The 17,558-nt window shown below is 51.0% G+C and overlaps 1 protein-coding gene across 1 annotated transcript in view; it reads left to right on the top strand.

The window, feature by feature from the left end:
• LOC103196060 (coronin-7-like) overlaps nt 1–17,558 on the top strand; it is a gene marked incomplete at its 5' end in the record, with an annotated part of 95,714 nt that overhangs the window by 5,874 nt on the left and 72,282 nt on the right. The window contains 5 exon segments of the mRNA XM_007939711.2: nt 123–219; nt 1,165–1,239; nt 5,200–5,270; nt 5,979–6,162; nt 10,623–10,699. Coding sequence (XP_007937902.2) covers nt 123–219; nt 1,165–1,239; nt 5,200–5,270; nt 5,979–6,162; nt 10,623–10,699 — 504 coding nt within the window.

The raw sequence follows: 17,558 nt of genomic DNA, 5'->3' as shown, positions 1-17,558 counted from the left end.
ATAGGATCATATCATCAGCAAATAGGGATAGTTTGACTTCTTCCTTACCAATATGGATGCCTTTGATTTCCCTTTCTTGCCTTATGGCCCTGGCTAGGACACCACCACTTTTTTACTTACAGGCCTGGATCAATGACATTCGAGCAGGAACCGCCCCCTCATGTGGGAACCACATCAAATCGAGCTGCAGCCTGATTGCATTTAACTCTGACCGCCCAGGTAGGGGGGCTTGGACCCAAGTGTGGAGATGTAGACAGTGTCACCTTAGGTGGAGTGGGGAGGTGGACAGACTCATCGCAGGTGGGGAGCTTGGAGGGGCCTGGTGGTGCTCAGAGGTGAGTAGCCAGGCAGAGCCTTGAACCGCTGCCAATGGGACTACACATAGTGTAATCAGATTGACTTAGATTAGGGTGTGATTGGGTGATTTGTATAAACCACTTCGGTTGTGGTATATAAGAGATGACCATGAGGTTGGGGAGGGAGACTGACTCCCCCGTGTCTAGGAGGAGCAGAGCTTGGGGTCATCTTATTTCCAGATGTCTTCCTCTCCTGCCTACTCTTCAGCTCTCAGACACTGGTCCTGGGGTAGACTGGGCCTGGAGTGACTGGGTACATGGGAGCACAAAGATTTGAAAAGCTCCAGTGTGTTAGTTAGGACTCTTGGTTGCAGGGGATATTGACACATCATGCGGGCTTAAATAAAAAACAGGTACTTATGTGGTTCAAGTAACTGAAATGTCCAGGGGCTTCAGGCATAGCTGGATCCAGGGGCTCACACACAGTCCCTGGGCCCGGCCTCTTTCTCTGTCCCTCAGCTCTGCTGTCCTTGGAGACTGACTTCTTTCTCAGGTAGACTGTCTCCGTGTACTGGGAAAAGTGGTCACTAGCTGACCTCTTGTGATCCACAGTACAACAGAGACAACTTTTTTCCCCTAGTGCCTTGGGTACATCAGAGGTCATGGAAGGCTCTTGCATGGGGCAAAGATCTCCTGGGGGGTCAGTCACTGTGTCCAGAGGGATGTGATCTCAGGTTGTTGGAGGCCTAGGGTGGTCTTGCCTCTGCTAGGAGCCTTGGGTCTTTGGAGCTTTGCTCTAGTGTCTGCTGGGCCTGGAGGTGGGTGGTCTCTGTTTGTCCAGAAGCTGAGCCCTGTGTTTGTTCAACAGGTGTGCTAGGCATCGTGGCTCTGGAAGGCCAGGGAGAAGACAAGAGACGTGTGAGCCACCTGGGTTGCCATTCAGGTGAGTGGGTGCGGGACCCTGGAAGTCTGCACCTCGCCCCTCACTCCCTGGGGCCAGGGAGTCAGGCTCACCTGGCCCCATAGCATGTGGCTGCCAAGTCCGTCCTGTCACCCTTGCTGTGTAGTCAGTCTTGGGCTTGGAAGTTGGGACCCAGGCTTAGAATTCTGGCTTGGGCAGAGTTGGGGAATGGCCTGCTCCAGGTTATCAAGCCAAGAGAGACCCCTGGGCACAGACAGCCCTCAAGAACTTCTCTGGCCCCAGGTCCAGGCTCCCATCACCTCTGTGTATTCAGCCCTGGGTGGCCCTTAGCCTGCTGTCCCTTCCTGGCACCCAGCAGGACAGCCCTCGCCACCAGCGCTCCTCCCCAGCCAGGCTGCTAGGGGTCCTCTAATGCAGGGGCGGGGCTGGGCTGCAGGGTCCAAGGTGGGGCCCTCGCACAGAGAGCTTTTGTCTGCTGCAGCTGCTGCGGGGGATGCCTGGCAGCCCGCCAGCAAGAGGGAGTGGTTTGCTCTGCTCAAGCTGAGGCAGTACCCACCCCACTGGCCTCCTCTTTCCCTGTCCAGCTGGTCTGGTGCCCTGGCTGCCCTGTTGAGGGGCCTTAGAGTGAGGGAAGAGGTTGGTCCTTGGTCCTTAGCTGGGTGTACTCAGCGTGGGGATCCAGGGGCCCGCTGACGGTGACAGGGAAGATTTCTGGGCAGCTTGCTACATGCCAGGCACTGTGCTGAGTACATACCTGTGAGTTCCCGTTTATTTGCATGTCACAACTGGGAGGACAGTGCCACACAGTGAGCTGCAATGAAGTGACTGGACTTTAGTTAGTAATAATGTGTCAGTATCGGTTCATCACTTGTAACACATGTACCACATATCACAAGCTGCAGCGGGCAGAGGGAGCATACTAGTTTCCTGAGGCGCTGTAACAAAGCACGCAAAGCCAGTGGCAGAAAACCACAGGAATGCGTTCTATTTCAGGCTGGAGGCTGGAAGTCCAAGTGCAGGGTGTCAGGAGGGTCACGCTCCTGACACGTTCCTGAAGGTTCTAGAGGAGGGTTGTCTGTCTCAGCTTCTGGTTGCCACAGATGGTCCTTGGCTTGCAGTCATGGCAGTCTTCCCTCTATGTCTGTGTCTACTCTCCTCTTCCATAAGGTGTCTTACTCCTGGTAGTGCTGTGGTTAAAGCATTGGGCTGCTAACCAAAAGGTCGGTAGTTCGAATCCAGCAGCATCTCTGCAGGGGAGAGATGTGGCGGTATGCTTCCGTAAAGATTACAGTCTTGGAAACCCTTTAGGGCAGTTCTACTCTTCCCTTGAAGAGTGCTGTGAGTTGGAATCAACTTGACAGCAGTGGGCGGTGGTTAGTTCTCTATAGTGCAGCTATAACAGAAATACCGCAAATGGGGGGTGGCTTTAACAAACAGAAATTTATTCTCAATTTGGGAAGTGGAAAGTTCAAATTCAGGGCGCCAGCTCTAGGGGAGGCTCTCTCTCCCTGTCGGCTCTGGAGGAAGGTCATTGTCTCCTTTCAGCACCTGTGGGCCCAGTGTCCCTTGGAGATCTCCACGTGTCTTGACATCAATCTTCCCCTGGATCCAGGAGGTTCTCAGTGTAGGGACCCTGAATAGCCACTCCGCTTCTGGCTCTTTCTTGGTGCTACTGAGGTCCTTTTCCTCTTTGCTGGCTCGTTTAATCTCTTTTATATCTCAGAAGAGATTGACTCAAGATACTACCCAATGGTATAGCTTGTATCTTGCCTCATTAACATAGAGATGAGGCTTTATAGCACACAGGATAATTACATCAGATCACAACATAGAGGATAATTGCATAATACTGAGAGTCACAAGGAGCTTGGGTGGTGTAGTAGATAAGGGACTTGAGTGCTGACTGGAAGGTCAGCAGTTCAAACCCACCAGCTGCTCCGCAGAAGGAAGACTGGGTGATCTACTTCCATCAAGATTTATAGTCTCAGTGTGGTGGTTAAGTTTGTGTGTCAACTTGGCTGGACCTGGTTGAGTGCCTGGGCAGCTGGATGTAGTATTCCCCATGATGAGACTGGTAATCAGCTCCATGGTGGAATCTACTGTGAGCAGCTGAGTAGCTGCCTTAGGGATGTGGCCTGCTTCCTGCATAAAAGGAGAACCTTTGGGGAACGGTCTCTAGCTTATGGCATGCTTTAACCCTGCGTGTAGCTGTGTTGTTGTTCAGCAGCCTGCCATGCTCTGCTATCTTGGGACTTTTAATGGACTTGAATTAATGGCCTGCCATGTGGTTTGGTAATATTGGGACTGTGCCTTTTCACTTATCGACCTTGGGTTTGTCAGCCTCAGCAGCCAGCAGCTGAGTGAAGAGCCTCCAGCTTCAGTGGGCTTGGAGCAGGAGGCAGAGCTGAAGCCCAAGGCTGAGGGGCTCTCAGCCAGCCCCTAGAGCCTGGCATTTGGAACTTGGACTGAAAGCCTCCAAACTGTAAGAGAATCACCTCCTGTTTGTTCAAGCATCCCATCTGTGGTGTACTGTTATCAGAGTGGCACTAGGGAACCAGAACACTCAGAAACCCAAAGGGGGTCGCTATGAGTCGGAATCGACTCGATGGTAGTAAGTTTGGTTTTTGGGTTTTGAGATTCATGGCCCAGGCAAGTTGACACGTATTTTGGGGGCACGTAATTCGATCCATGACATAAGGGCACCACTCAGATGCGATTTGGGCCCCCTCCTCAGTGTGACCTCGTGTTAATGTAACAGCTTCCAAGATCACGTTTCCATACAAGGTCACATGTGGAGGTACAGAGGTTAGGTCTTCAGTGCGTCTTTTTGTGGAGACCCAGTTCAGTCCCTATCAGGCTGCTTATGAACAGTCCATACTTCCTATGCAGTTTTCCTGTAAACCTAAAAGTGCTCTAAAAAAATACAGTGCGTTTAACAAAATAGTGCACGTGCACACGCACATGCAGGAGCAGCTGGCTGGTTGGGCTCAGGCAGGTGCCTGCCCGGGGGTCAGTCACTCTGGCTTGGGGGACAGGTCAGGCCATTTCCACAGGAGAAGGTTTACGTGGCCGCTGTTGGCCCCTCACTGTCCTGGTCCTGCAGGGGCCATTGTGCCCCTTCTGTAAAAGCCTCCCCGACCCCTGACCCTGGCATCTGCATCTCTTACCAGGCAGTGGTGTGTACAACCTTGTGTTGGCTTCTGGTACGGAAGCACATGTTCCCATGGACTGGGATGGCGTCGGTCTCGCCCAAATCTCTCAGGAGGCCCAGAGCAGGAGCTGATGGACGTGTTCATTCTCAAATTCCTTCACTTACTGATCAGAAAAAAAAAAAGCCTGATCGATGAGCCAGCTAGGGCTGAAAGGTTTTCTTGGGCAGAAGAAACTGCGGTCAGGGTACACCCAGCTGAAGGGACAAGCTTGTCTTGTGGTCAGCTTATCTGCTGTAGACGTTGTTTGGGGAAAGTTCCCAAAGGGGACTTCAGACCTAGCTGGTTGTCATTCACTTCATTGGCAGGACTGGTTTATTAAGTGTGTGTATGTGCATTCTGCAGCCCAGTTACAGTTTATCTGATGACTTAACCTTCTCCCTGAATGGACTTTATCATGAGTCTTTTGCTTGTGGGAAGTTTGAGTTAAATTTAAATGTGGGGCGAAGGTGGGGGCAGTAGCTTTAAGCCTGCCAATATGCTTGTCAGTGCATGTGGGGTCCTGGGCAGGGGTGGACATAGGACACCCCTCCTGCCGGCCGCCTGTGGCCAGGCCCTTGGTCACCTTGGCTCGGCAGGGCTCCTGGGGGCGGGTGTTGCAGAAAGGGGCCTGGGTGTTTCCATGTGGCTTCCAGAGGTGTAGTTACAGCCACCTGTGGTGGCAGTGGCCCCAGACTGTGGTTCCCAGCCGGGGGGAGAAGTCACACTGAGTTTGGAAACAATATTCCGGAGGGTTCTCCTAGGCCTTGGGTCAACCACTGCTCCTCCACAGACCTGGTCACGGACTTGGATTTCTCTCCCTTCGATGACTTCCTCCTGGCCACAGGCTCAGCGGACAGGACGGTGAGTGGGGCCCACGGGGAGAGCTGCTTGGCCCCTCAACCTAGCCCAGGGCCCTCTGAGTCTCCACGGGGCTGTGCTTCCTCCCAGTCTAGCCCCATCCCTTCCTGTAAGGGCCCAGGGCCCATCTGCCAGCTTTCAGGGCCGGCTGGGGCAGCCGGAGGTCCCTGGGTACTGCACGTGGTCTGTGCTCGGCAACTGGCCTAAAAGTTGGTGCCTGGAACCCCCCCAGCAGTGCCACGGAGGAAAGGCCTGACAAGCTGCTTGTGTAAAGATGCCAGCCAAGCAAGCGCTCTGGAGCAGTTCTTCTGTGACACACGGGGTCGCGACAGTCAGAATCGCCCAGCCCCAGCAGGTTGGGTTTGGGTTTGGGGAGGCGGCAGCTAGAATTTCTGAGTTCCTCCACCCAACCAGCTCCTGGGTGCTCACTGGGAGCTGTAGTCTGAAGGCTCTGATCTTGCTGGGCTGGGAGGGAAGCAGGGCTTAGAGGTGACCAAGTGGAGCCCCAGCATCCTTGCTCTCATGTGACATGCCCACTGGCCTCTGTGTTCACCGTGACTCTGGCGTTGGCCTCTCTTTCCTGCCCCAGGACCCTACAGCTCCGTGCCCACCGACGGGCAAAGGGGTGGGGTACGGTCCTGCAGAGCCAGGTTCTGGCACAGGACACCCAGGCCCCTAGCCCAGGGCTCACACATTTGCTCTTCCCTGCAGGTGAAGCTGTGGCGGCTGCCCGTCCCAGGCCAGGCCCTGCCCACAGCCCCTGGGCTGGTGCTGGGCCCTGAGGCCCTCCAGGTGGAGACGCTGCAGTTCCACCCCACCGCTGACGGCGTCCTGGTGACCACAGCTGGCACAGCCGTGAAGGTCTGGGATGTGGCCAGGCAGCAGCCCCTCACAGGTACGGACTGTACTGGCCTGCCCCTCCAGGAACACCTGCACCCCCATCTGAACAGCACTTTAGTTGCTCGTGTTTTGGGGATACGCATCTTAAAATTCATACCAAAGTCTCAGCTGTTCCTTCTGCTGTCAGTCTCTATGTCTGAGTTAGTTTCCTGTGGCTGCTGTAACAAAGTGCCCCGAGCCAGGCATCATGAAACTACAGACGCGCACTGTCTCAGTCCTGGGGGCTGGAAGGCTCTGACCCAGGTGTGGGCAGGACCTGCTCTCTCTGCAGGCTCTTGGGGAAGATCCTTGCTTGCTTTTTCCAGCTCCTGGTGGTCCCTGGCAACCCTTGTCATTCCTGGGCTTACAGACACATCACTCCAATGCCTACAGCTGTCTTTAGGTAGGGGAGGGAGCTGCTTTCCCTCTGGTTCTCTCTCTGTGTCCATTCTCACTTTTTACAAGGACACCACTCATACTCACACCCTAATCCAGAACAACCCTAGTTAGCTTTATTTGTTTCTTTAACTTATTTTGTTGTTGTTGCTGTTGTTGAGAATACACACAGCGCAACATACACCAGTTCAGCCGTTTGAACAGGTGCCGTCAGTTCCGTTCTTCCAGTTGTGAGACCCTTCTCACACTCCTTTTCCCAGTTGTCTGTCCCTTGTTGACATCAACCAACTGCCCCCTAAGGTTCCCATCTCATGTCTCAGGCTGCTGTTGTCAACTTGATTCCACGGGGAGCGTTCTTAGCAGGATGATGCTTGAGGCAGACAGTTTTCACTGTTTAAGCTAAACTGTTCTTTGGTGTTAAGAAGACTTCAGGGGATGTTTTTGGTTTAAACAGGAGCTCAGGGCAGTAGTTTCTGGTGTCACGTTAACTTATGTAAGGAGTCCCTGGGTGTAAGCGAGTGACACAGTCAGCTGCTGACTGAGAGGTTGGGGGTCATGTCCGTCCAGAGGTACCTTAGAGGAAAGACTGACAGTCTGCTTCCAAACACCTGGTCATTGAAAACCCCGAGGAACACGGTTCTGCCGTGACACACGTGTAGTCACCAGAACTCAGAGGTGACTAAATGGCAGATGGTTCTTATTTTTTTTTTTTTGAGTGGTTAACTTATAACATCTTCAAAGGCCCTATTTGCAAACATGGAGGTACCAGGCATTGGAATTGCACATCTCCTTTTGGGGGACACAGCTCAACCCTCACCCATCTCTAAATAACTTCCCCAGCCTGAGATTTCTTACAAACGTTCCCAGTTTTGGAAATGAACTCAATGTCCAACCTCTGGCCGTAAGGGCTTGGCTGTCTTTCAGCAGCTCCCACCTCCCACCCACCCCTTAACCCGCACGCACGCTTCCCTTCCTCACTGGCCCCGTGTCCCTGCTGTTTGGTGCCACCGAGTCCATTCCAGCTCATCGTCGTCCCGTGTGACAGAGTGGAAGTGACCTGTGGGGTTTGTAGGCTATAATCCTTTTATTTTATTTTTTTTTAATTTTATTGTGATTTGAGTGAAAGTTTACAGAGCAAGTTCATCTTCCACGCAGCAGTTCACATACACTTTGTCTCCTGGCGTTGACTGTAATCTCCCACAATTAGGCTGTGATCTTTAGGGGAGCAGATCACCAGGGCTGTCACCTGCAGAGGCACTGCATAGGTTCCAACAGTCAACCTTTTGGCTGGCAGCTGAGCGCTTAACCGTGCCACTACCAGGGCTCCTTTCCTAACATGTTATTGTTGTGCCCTATTGAGTCTATTCCAATTCTCAGCAACCCTATAGGACAGGGTAGGACTGCCCATAGGGTTTCCAAGGCTGTCCTCATAGGGGCAGATTGCCTCATCTCTCTCCCAGGGGGCGGCTGGTGACTTTGAACTGTCCACTTCTCTATTAGCCGCCGGGTGCTTAAGCGTTGCACCACTGGGGCTATTTGGGTCAGATCGCTCTGCTCAAATGATGCAGTTCTACTCATGTGACTCATGTGTGGTGCACTGCGATGGTGTCACCCATCCTTTCTTGGGGTCCTCCTTTGCACCCTCACCCCCTTTGGAAGACAGAGATGTTGGGTGAGACTCAGAAAGGTGGCTGAGCTCCCTGCGGTGACTCTCTGGCCTCTGGGGCTGGGAGCAAAGGGTCAGCCACCATCCACAGCACAGCAAGGCTGCCTAAGGGATTCCCTCTCGACAGGATCCGTTACTAAGGACTCAGCCGATGCCCACTTGGACTCTTCCTGCACCACGAGGGATGTGGAAATGATGGGTGTGGTGCGGGCCGTGGCCCCAGTGAGCCAGGGCAGTTGAGGACAGTGGCCTCACCCGTAAAGCAGAGGTAAAGGCGACCGGATAGCACGTCATCAGGGAGGAAAACCAACTGCGAGTGCCACTTCTCAGTTCTTCCTGCGTGCCCAGCCCTGTGTCGAGGGCTTCCTGACCCCAGGGTTCATCCTCACTGGTCTTAAGTAGTTGTCACTGTTCTGCGGGTGGAGGAGGCCTGGGTAGATGGCATGGCCACACGCGAGCAGATAGCAGAGCTGGGATTAATCCCAGAGGAGTGTCCGTGCTGGTCGCCTCCCCCGCTGGTTGTTTTGGATTTGGTTCTGACTCATGGCGTCCCCACACGTGCCAGACTAGAACTGTGTTCCACGGGCCTTTCGATGGAGGTGGGTTGCGAGGCCTTTCTTTGAGGCACCTCTAGGTGGGCTCAAACCTTGAAGCTTTTGGTTGGCAGCTGAGCATATTAATAGTTCTCACCATCCAGGACTCCAGCCTTGGTAGAGCAGTCATTGCTGTGTGACACTTGACCCCCAAACTTCCAGAGCTAAAGCAACTATGAACATTTACCATCTCTGTTTCTATGGGTCGGGAACTGGGGAGCAGCTTAGCTGGGTGGCCCCGGCTCTGATTTTCTCAGGAGGGTACAGTCAAGACGTTGGCTGGGGCTGCAGGCATCTGAAGGCCTGACTGGAGGCTGGAGGGTCTGCTTCCAAGATGGCTCCCTCATGTGGTACTGGCTGTTGGCTGGAAACCTCAGTTCCTCCTCATGGGGACCTCTTCCTGGGTTGCTCGAGTGCCCTCACAACATGGCAGCTGGCTTCCCCCAGAGGGGACAATCCAAGAGAGAGGGAGCAAGGAGGAAGGAGAGTCAAGAACTGAAGGAGGATGTGGAATGTGCGGCTAATTTGCCCCAAGACTGATTCTACTTTCTTTGCTGTAAGTCCAGAACTGAATAGTTCCTGGCTACCATTACTGAACGTTTTAAGCAAGATTCTATAGTAGAAACCTGATAAAAAGGGGGAAGATAAGGAAGAAAATTTCAAATTCTCATGGAATCCAGATTTTCTGGAGGCACTGAGGCTGGATGAACCCCTGAAGCTATTGCACTGAGATCATCTTTAAACCCTATACCAGAAATATTCCCTGAAGTCTTCCTTAAAGGAAACAATACTTTAGCTTAATACTTTTTTAAAAAAATTCTGCCTTGAGGGTTGTGTTCTTCGAAGAACTATATACGAGATCCAATTGACAACAGTAACTCAAAAGTTTGGATAGGAACCTTAGGGGGCAGTGAGTTGATGTCAGTGGGGGAGGGGCGATTCAGAAATGGAGGGTGAGAATGGACGTGGTTGGTGTCACTGAATGTCGCTGAATTGTCCATGGAGAAATCGTTGCCCTGGTGTGAGTTCTGCTGTGTGTATTCTCAACAACAACCAAATAATGATTTTTTTTTTAATGATGTAGTCCAGGGCAGCAGTCATCCAAAGGCTTTACTGGGCCTGTGGGATCTGCTTCCAGGACGGCTCCCTCCCACGGTGGTGGCTGTTGGCTGGAGGCCTCAGGTCCACCCTGTGTCGGCCTCTCCACCAGCTAGCTGCTCGAGTGTCCTCACAACATGGCTTCTCCTGGGGGGGGCGGGCAAAGAGGAAGCCACAGTGTCTTTTAGGAGATTTACCTCTGAGACGCTCACACCATCACTTCCGCCAGATTTCTTTGTTAGACACGAGTCACTAAGTCATGCCCACGAGGAGGGCGATCAGGCTTCACGTTGAGGGGAGGAATGTCAGAACGTGTGGACGTGTTTTAGAACGCCGCACTAGGGAGGCCGCACTAGGAGAGGAGTGTGCAGAGGGCAGGAGCAGAGGCCCTGAGGGGGGTGAGTGTGGCAGGGCCGTGGGCTGGTGCCGCTTAGGCTGACAGAGAGTGCAGGGGAGTCCCTGGGAATAAGCCTGGGTGGGAAGCGAGAGCCAGGCCGAGGAGGAGGGAGCCTGTAGGCTTTTGAGGGCCAGCATGGCCTGGTGCGAGGAGGGCTGGAGGACGAAGCCTCTCCCTCGTTCAGGGGAAGTGGGGCTGACAGTATCATCCCCGCTGCCCCGGCTGGAGGGGTGCTTGGAGCAGCTGTCCTTGCCTTGGGGAGTTACCCCGAGCCAGGCTCATCTGCACTGCCCGGACCCCTCCTGACCGTGGCTCCTTCTCCGCAGAGCTGGCGGCCCATGGGGACCTGGTACAGAGTGCAGCGTGGAGCCGCGACGGCACCCTCCTGGGCACGGCATGTAAGGTGAGCAAGCAGGCAGGGCCTTGGAGGGGTGGGCACTCGGGCATGGAGGGAGTGCTGCCTGGGAGCCCTGCTGGTGGGGGCCCCCTCCTGTCTGGGAGCTCATGCTGTTGGGGGCACAATCTGCCACCTCCTGCTGGTCTCCTGCCACAAAGAGCTGGAAGTGGCCAGGTGGTAGCTGTGACATAAAGGCTGTGGAACTGCCCCTGTTTCTCACGGAGTGTCTCCTGTCTGGGCCCAGGGAGCCTACAGTTGGGAGGATGGGAAGCAGAAAGGTTCTGAGTGAGTCTGGGGGTGATGTTCAGTGGAAACATGCCCCTACCCAGGCTCCTGGGCCCGAGGGCTCCACCTGCGGGGACATGGCAATGTGTGATGCCGTGGAAGACGTATGCGTGTGGCATCCTGGGACATCCTGTCCTTTCCACGTTCTCTCCAAGCTGGCCCCTCAGTGTGTGTTAGGACCAGTGGGACAACGGCCCTGTTTCCACTGTGGTGTCCCCTCTGCTGTGAGCAAGTTGCCTTGGGATCCGGGGTTGGCGGGTCAAACGCTGGAGGTTTTTGGATAACTGCAGGAGTGGGGATATCTTGTGACCACAGACCCAGGTGGAGGTGCCCGCAGGTTTGCAGGGAGCAGGAGACACCGTTCACTTTCACGAGGGTACCCTGGCATGTGGCAGAGCTGGTGGCTCGGCCCCAGGACCTCAGCACGAGGGACTCTGAGCTCCTGTTTGCCTTGGTCGGCCCTGCTGGGCTCTGGGTTTCTGCAGGGAGAGGGCTTTTCAAGGCTATCTGGTCGGGGAGAGGGAATGGGGTGTTCCCACCAGAGCCTCACTTCCTTCTCCGCCTCACTCCCTCCCAGGCACTTGCCTGGTTTCAGGGAAACCTCCCAGCTCACCTGGTCTGACTCCTGCCCCTGTTGGCATCCCCCGTTCTTTGCCCAGGTCCCAGTTAGGGCGCTCCCTGTACCTGACTTACAGCAGGCGGCCACTAGAGGGCGCGCCAGGCCTGGGCTTTGCTGCTGAGCTCAGTTTCTGAGTCGGTCCTGCAGCCAGGCCTGACTGCGAGCACTGTTCATGCCTGCTTCCAGCATGTCCCCCAGACGCAGGCAGACAGTTCTGGTTGGGGGTACGCTGGCCGCATTTCCCCCTGGGCAGTGCCTCTGGAGGTGCAGAGGGCAGGGAGGGGTTGCTTGGCCGCCAACAGGGGCAGTCTCACTCTGGGCCCTTCCCTCTGCGTCAGAATTCTCCCGTGTCCCCGTGGGGACCGGGCTGTCGTCCCTGCCTCTGTCTCTCAGTTCTGTCTGTCTCTGCCTGTCTCTGTCTGTCACTGTCTCCTCACACTTCACTATCTGTCTCTCTGTTCTCTGCCTGTCTTTCTAGCTCTCATTCTCCTGTCTTTCTCTCTGTCCCTGTCTGTCTCAGTCTCTTGTCTGCCTGTCTCTCTCTGTGTCCTTGTCTATCTCTGTCTCTCTGTTCTCTGTCTCTGTCTAATCTCTCTCTCGGCCTTTGAACCTCAGGCTGTGGAACTAAGTGCCCAACCAGGACAGTGCCTGGTGCCCGCTTGGCACACAGCTGGTGCTCCTTCTACTGCCCCTGGGACAGCTCAGCTGCAGAGGCCTTGAGACCCACTGGCCAGGGCACCGGCCCCCTCCACACCCTGCCATTCTGCTCACACTGTCCTCTCTCCCCTCCATGGCACCGCTAGCCTGCCCGACCCTCACGTGTGCCCCGCCAAGCCTTGGGTGTCTCCCCACCTTTGTAAGCACAGAGACGGTAGGAACTCCTCACACATTTGTAGGCTGGGTGAGCACCCAGGCAGAGCAGGGCCCAAAATGGGCCCACACGTTTCCCTCTGTGGTCTTGTTTAATTAACATACTGGCACAAATGAGTATGCTCTTGGGTAACCAAAAGGTCAACAGTTCAAACCCACCAGCCACAGCACATGTGCCGTTCTAACTATTTTTTGTGTCCAGTGAAATTAGTTGCGTTCACTGCGTCATGCAGCCATTCTCATAGTTTCTAGGTGTGTTTGAGTCACCTTTGATGGAAACCCCATGCCCTGGCACACTACCTGCCCTGCTGAGCTTGCCCTGCTGTGTTATCAAGGCAGGTCCGTGGTTGGCTTTGGGCTGCACGCTGTCCTGTACGGCCCCGTGCGTTTTCACAGAGGCGCGATGCCAGGCGTCCACCATGGCGGTATTGTGTGAACTGTCATTACCGAATAGTTCCACTGCCCTGGAAACCCCCAGTGCTCCACCTCTTCACCTCCTTCCCCCTGTTCCTGATCTACCCCGTAGTGTGACTTTTCCAGAATGTCACACAGTTGTTTTCACACCATCTGTAGCTTTTTCAGGAGCTCTGGCGGTGTAGTGATCAAGGCACTTGGCTGCTAATCCAGAGGTCAGGGGTTCGAGCTCACCAGCCACTCTGCAGAACAAAAATGAGGCAGTCTGCTTCTGTAAAGACTTACAGGCTTGAAAAGCCAATGGGGGTCGCTATGAGTCGGAATTGACTCAGTGGCAGTGAGTTTGGTTTTTCGGTAGCTTTTTCAGACTGCCTCCTTTCATTTGGCCATTGCAGGAAGGTTCCTCCATGTCTTTTCGTGGTGTGGTAGCTCACTGGTTTTTATTCCTGAGTAATGTTCTGGTGAGTGAATGTGCTGCAGTTAGTTTATCCGCCCACCAGTTGAAGGACCTTTCAGTTGCTTCCACCGTTTAGTGACGATGAGTAGAGCTGTGTCATGGATTGGATTGGACGTATTGTAAATCCTAACCTCTGTCACCAGAAGGTTCGCGGTTCAAACCCACCAGCCACTCTGCAGAAGGAAGACTGGGCAATCTTCCATAAAGACTGACCATCTTGGAAAGCCAGTGGTGGTTGCTATGAGTTGGAATTGACTCAATGACAGTGGGTTTGTTTTTTTGGTATCAATGCCTGTGGTTATAATCCCTTTTTCTTTTTTTAAAAAAAATGTTTATTGTGATTTTGAGTGGAAGTTCACAGAGCAAATTCATTTTCCATAGAGTAGTTCATACACATTTTGTCTCATGACATTGGCTGCAATTCCCCACAGTGTTAACAACTTTTTGCCCACTTCCTGCCCACAGTTACCTCTTCCCTGTGTCCTTCCCTCCCATGCACTTCTGTCCCCAGAGCTATCTCCCTGTGCAAACACTGTCCTTCTGTTCTCCCAGGACTGATAGATCGTTCCAAGGAGTGTATCTACCTGATATAAATGTTCACCCCATATGCCTGTATGTTGTTTGGCTGGAAGCCACAGGAATGAGTTCAGTTCCAAACCTGAAGGGTAACTAGGGGCCATAGTCTCAGGGGTCTCTCCAGGCTCTGTCAGACCAGTAAGGCTGGTCTTTTTTTTTTTATGCTTTTGAGTTTTGTTCCACACTATTCTCCCACTCTATCCGGAATCTCCTGCACTGATCCCATTTCGAGTGGTTGATGGTGGTAGCTGAGCACCATCTAGTTCTTCTGGTCTCAGGGTCAGATAGGCTGAGGATCACATGGTCTACCAGTCTCTTGGACTAATTGTTTCCAACAATGTTTTTGTATAGTATGTTATGCCAGTGAGCTTGATATCCCCTGTGACCATGGTCCTGAGCCAACAGGTCCAACTACTCACTCCCTCAGGGTAGCTGGGAGTGACCAAGAAGCCACCAAAACCTTGCCCCTTGTCAGCTCTACTATATATCTGGACGTTATTACAGCACATACAAATGCTCTTGTAGAAACAATTGTCTGCCAACCCTGTACACGTCATGTCACACTGCTCCCTGTCTAGACACATCTGATTGTTCAGCCTGTCCACCTATCTATCCACCTGTAGATCAGTGCTTGCCTCACTGACAACGCAGTACTGTACACGCACAAGGGTTCATCTCTGTTGCCTGTACCTCCCATGCACCTCTCTCTGTCTTCCTCTGCCTCAGGGCCACCATGGGGATCACTCAGTTGTGGTAACTGCCCTCCCCTTCACTCAAATCAGTGTTTGCCCCTACCAGTTTAGCAGTGTCCCTGCCTATCCCTGGTAACCCAACAAAGAAAGTTTCCTTCCACATCTAAACCTTTCTTTGATTTTTTACAAATAGTGAACTAACAGAATATTTGCCCTTCTGTGATCGACTTACTTCACTCAGCATAATGTCCTCCAAGTTCATCCACGTTAGGAAGTGATTCGCTGATTCTTCATTATTTTTCAGTGTTGCATAGTATTCCATTTCGTGTATGGACCATAGTTTGCTTATCCATTCTTCAGTTTATGGGCACCTAGGTTGTTTCTATCTTTTTGCTGTTGTAAATGGTGCTGTGATAAACATGGGTGTGCATGTATCTGTTCTTGTTTTGGCTCCCACTTCATTAGGTCCTAGTAATTAATGGGATTCCTGGGTCAAATGGCATTTCTAATTGCAACATTTTAAGGAATCGCCATACTACTTTCCACAGTGGTTTTATCATTTGACAGTCCAGCAGTGAATGAGAGTCCCAGTTTCTCCACATCCTCACCAGCATTTGTTATTTTCTGTCTTGTTGAATTTTGCTACTGGTGCTGGGGCCAGATGGTATCTCATTGTTGTTTTCATTTGCATCTCTCTAATGGTCTTCCCATTTTTGAACTGGATTATTTATCTTTTTGGTGTTGAGGTGTTGGACCTCTCTATGAATCTTAGCGATAAGTCCCTTCTCAAGTGTGCCATTGTGAATATTTTTTCCTTCTCTTTTTAGTCTTCTGGAGAAGCCTTTGGAAGCACATAAAAATTTAATTTTGGGACAGTCCTATTCATCTAGTTTCTCTTCTGCTGTTTGTGTATTTGGGTTATACCTGACAGTCTATTTATGCCATATATTAGGGCCCCTAAATTTGCCCCTGTTTTTTCCTTGAGGAACTTTATATATAGTTTTAGTTTACTTTTAAGTTTTTGATCCACTTGGAGTTAGTTTTGTTTATTGTGTGAGATATAGGTCTTGTTTCATTTTTCTGCAAATGGATAGTCTATTTATGCCATAAATTAGGGCCCCTAAATTTGCCCGTTTTTTCCTTTAGGAACTTTATATATGGTTTTAGGTTTCACTTTTAAGTTTCTGATCCACTTGGAGTTAGTTTTTGTGTATGGTGTGAGGTATAAGTCTTGTTTCATTTTTCTGCAAATGGATAACCATTCATGCCAGCACCATTTGTGAAAGAGACTATCTGTTCCTCATTTAATGGATTTCGGCCCTTTGTCAAAGATCAGCTGAGTATAGGTCGACGAATCTATTTCCGGGTTCTCAATTCTATTCCACTGGTCTATGTGTCTGTCAATGTACCAATACCAGGCTGTTTTGACTACTGTGGTTGTGTAGTAGGTTTTGAGATCTGGGACTGTGAGACCCCCTACGTTGTTCTTCAATAGTGCTTTACTTATCTGAGGTCCTTTTCCTTTCCATATAAAATTAGTGATTGGTTTTTCATATCCTTAAAGAATGTTGATGGGATCTGGATTGGGATTGCATTGAATGTATAGATTGCTTTACGTAGTATTGACATTTTCACAATGTTCAATCTTTCTGTCCATGAGCATGGTATGTTCTTTGATTCATGTAGATCTCTTACTGTTTCTTGAAGTAGTGTTTTGTAGTTTTCTCTGTATAGGTTTTTTGGGTCCCTAATAAGATTTATTCCCAAGTATTTTCTTCTTTTTTGGTAGCTATTATAAATGGTATTAATTTCCTTATTTCTTTTTCAGCAATCTCTTTGCTGGTGTAGAGGAATCCAACTGATTTTTGTATGTTGATCTTGTATCCTGCTACTATGCTAAATCTCTCAGTTAGTTCCAGTAGATTTTTGACTGAGTCTCTTGGGTGTTCTAGGTATAGGATCATATCATCAGCAAATAGGGGTAGTTTTATTTCTTTCTTACTAATCTGGATGCCTTTAATTTTCCTTTCTTGCCTTATTGCCCTGGCTAGGACTTCCAGTACAGTGTTGAATAGAAGTGGTGATAGAGGACATCCTTGTCTGGTTCCTGTTCACAAGGGGAATGGTTTCAGTCTCTCTCCATTGAGAATAATGTTGGCTGTTGGATTTGCATAGATTCCATTTATTATGTTGAGAAATGTCCCTTCTATTCCTGTTTTTGCTGAGGTTTTATCAGAAATGGGTGTTGGATTTTATCAAATGACTTTTCTGCATCAATTGATATGATTATGTGGTTCTTTTCCTTTGTTTTATTTATGTGATAGATGACGTTGATTGTTTTTCTAATGATGAATCATCCTTGCATATATGGTATGAACCCTACTTGATTATAGTGTATTATTTTTTTGATATGTTGTTGGAACCTATTGGCTGGATTTTGTTGAAGATTTTTGTGTCTATATTCATGAGATATATTGGTTTGGAGTTTTTCCTGTTTAGTGATGTCTTTGCCTGGTTTTGGTATCAAGGTTATGCTTATTTTGTAACATGAATTTGGGAGGATTCCATCCTTTTCTGTGTTCTGGAATAGGTTGAGTAGGATTTGTGTCAGTTCTCTGAATGTTTGGTAGAATTCTCCAGTGAAACCATCTGGGCCAGGACTTTTTTTGTTGGTAATGTTTTTATGACCTGTTCAGTTTCTTCTTTTGTTATGGGTCTGTTCAGATTGTCCACCTCAGTCTGTGTTACTTTAGGTAAGTAGTATTGCGGTGTAGTAAATTACTTAGTGTGGCTTTTCTACCCATAAGCCTTTGTAAACTCCAAGGTGGGATTTTGTATGAGCAACTGAGCAGCCCCTGATTGCTGAGGCTATCCACCTGGGTTATTTCTGTTGGGAGTGGCACAATACAATGTTCTGGGAGGTGCCCACTCTCTCTCACATGCTTAGAGTTC

The sequence above is a fragment of the Orycteropus afer genome, unplaced genomic scaffold, assembly GCF_000298275.1.
Source record: "Orycteropus afer afer isolate SDZICR_OR568_19922 unplaced genomic scaffold, OryAfe1.0 scaffold00061, whole genome shotgun sequence".
NCBI lineage: Eukaryota > Metazoa > Chordata > Mammalia > Tubulidentata > Orycteropodidae > Orycteropus > Orycteropus afer.
This window is presented reverse-complemented; position numbering and strand designations above follow the sequence as displayed.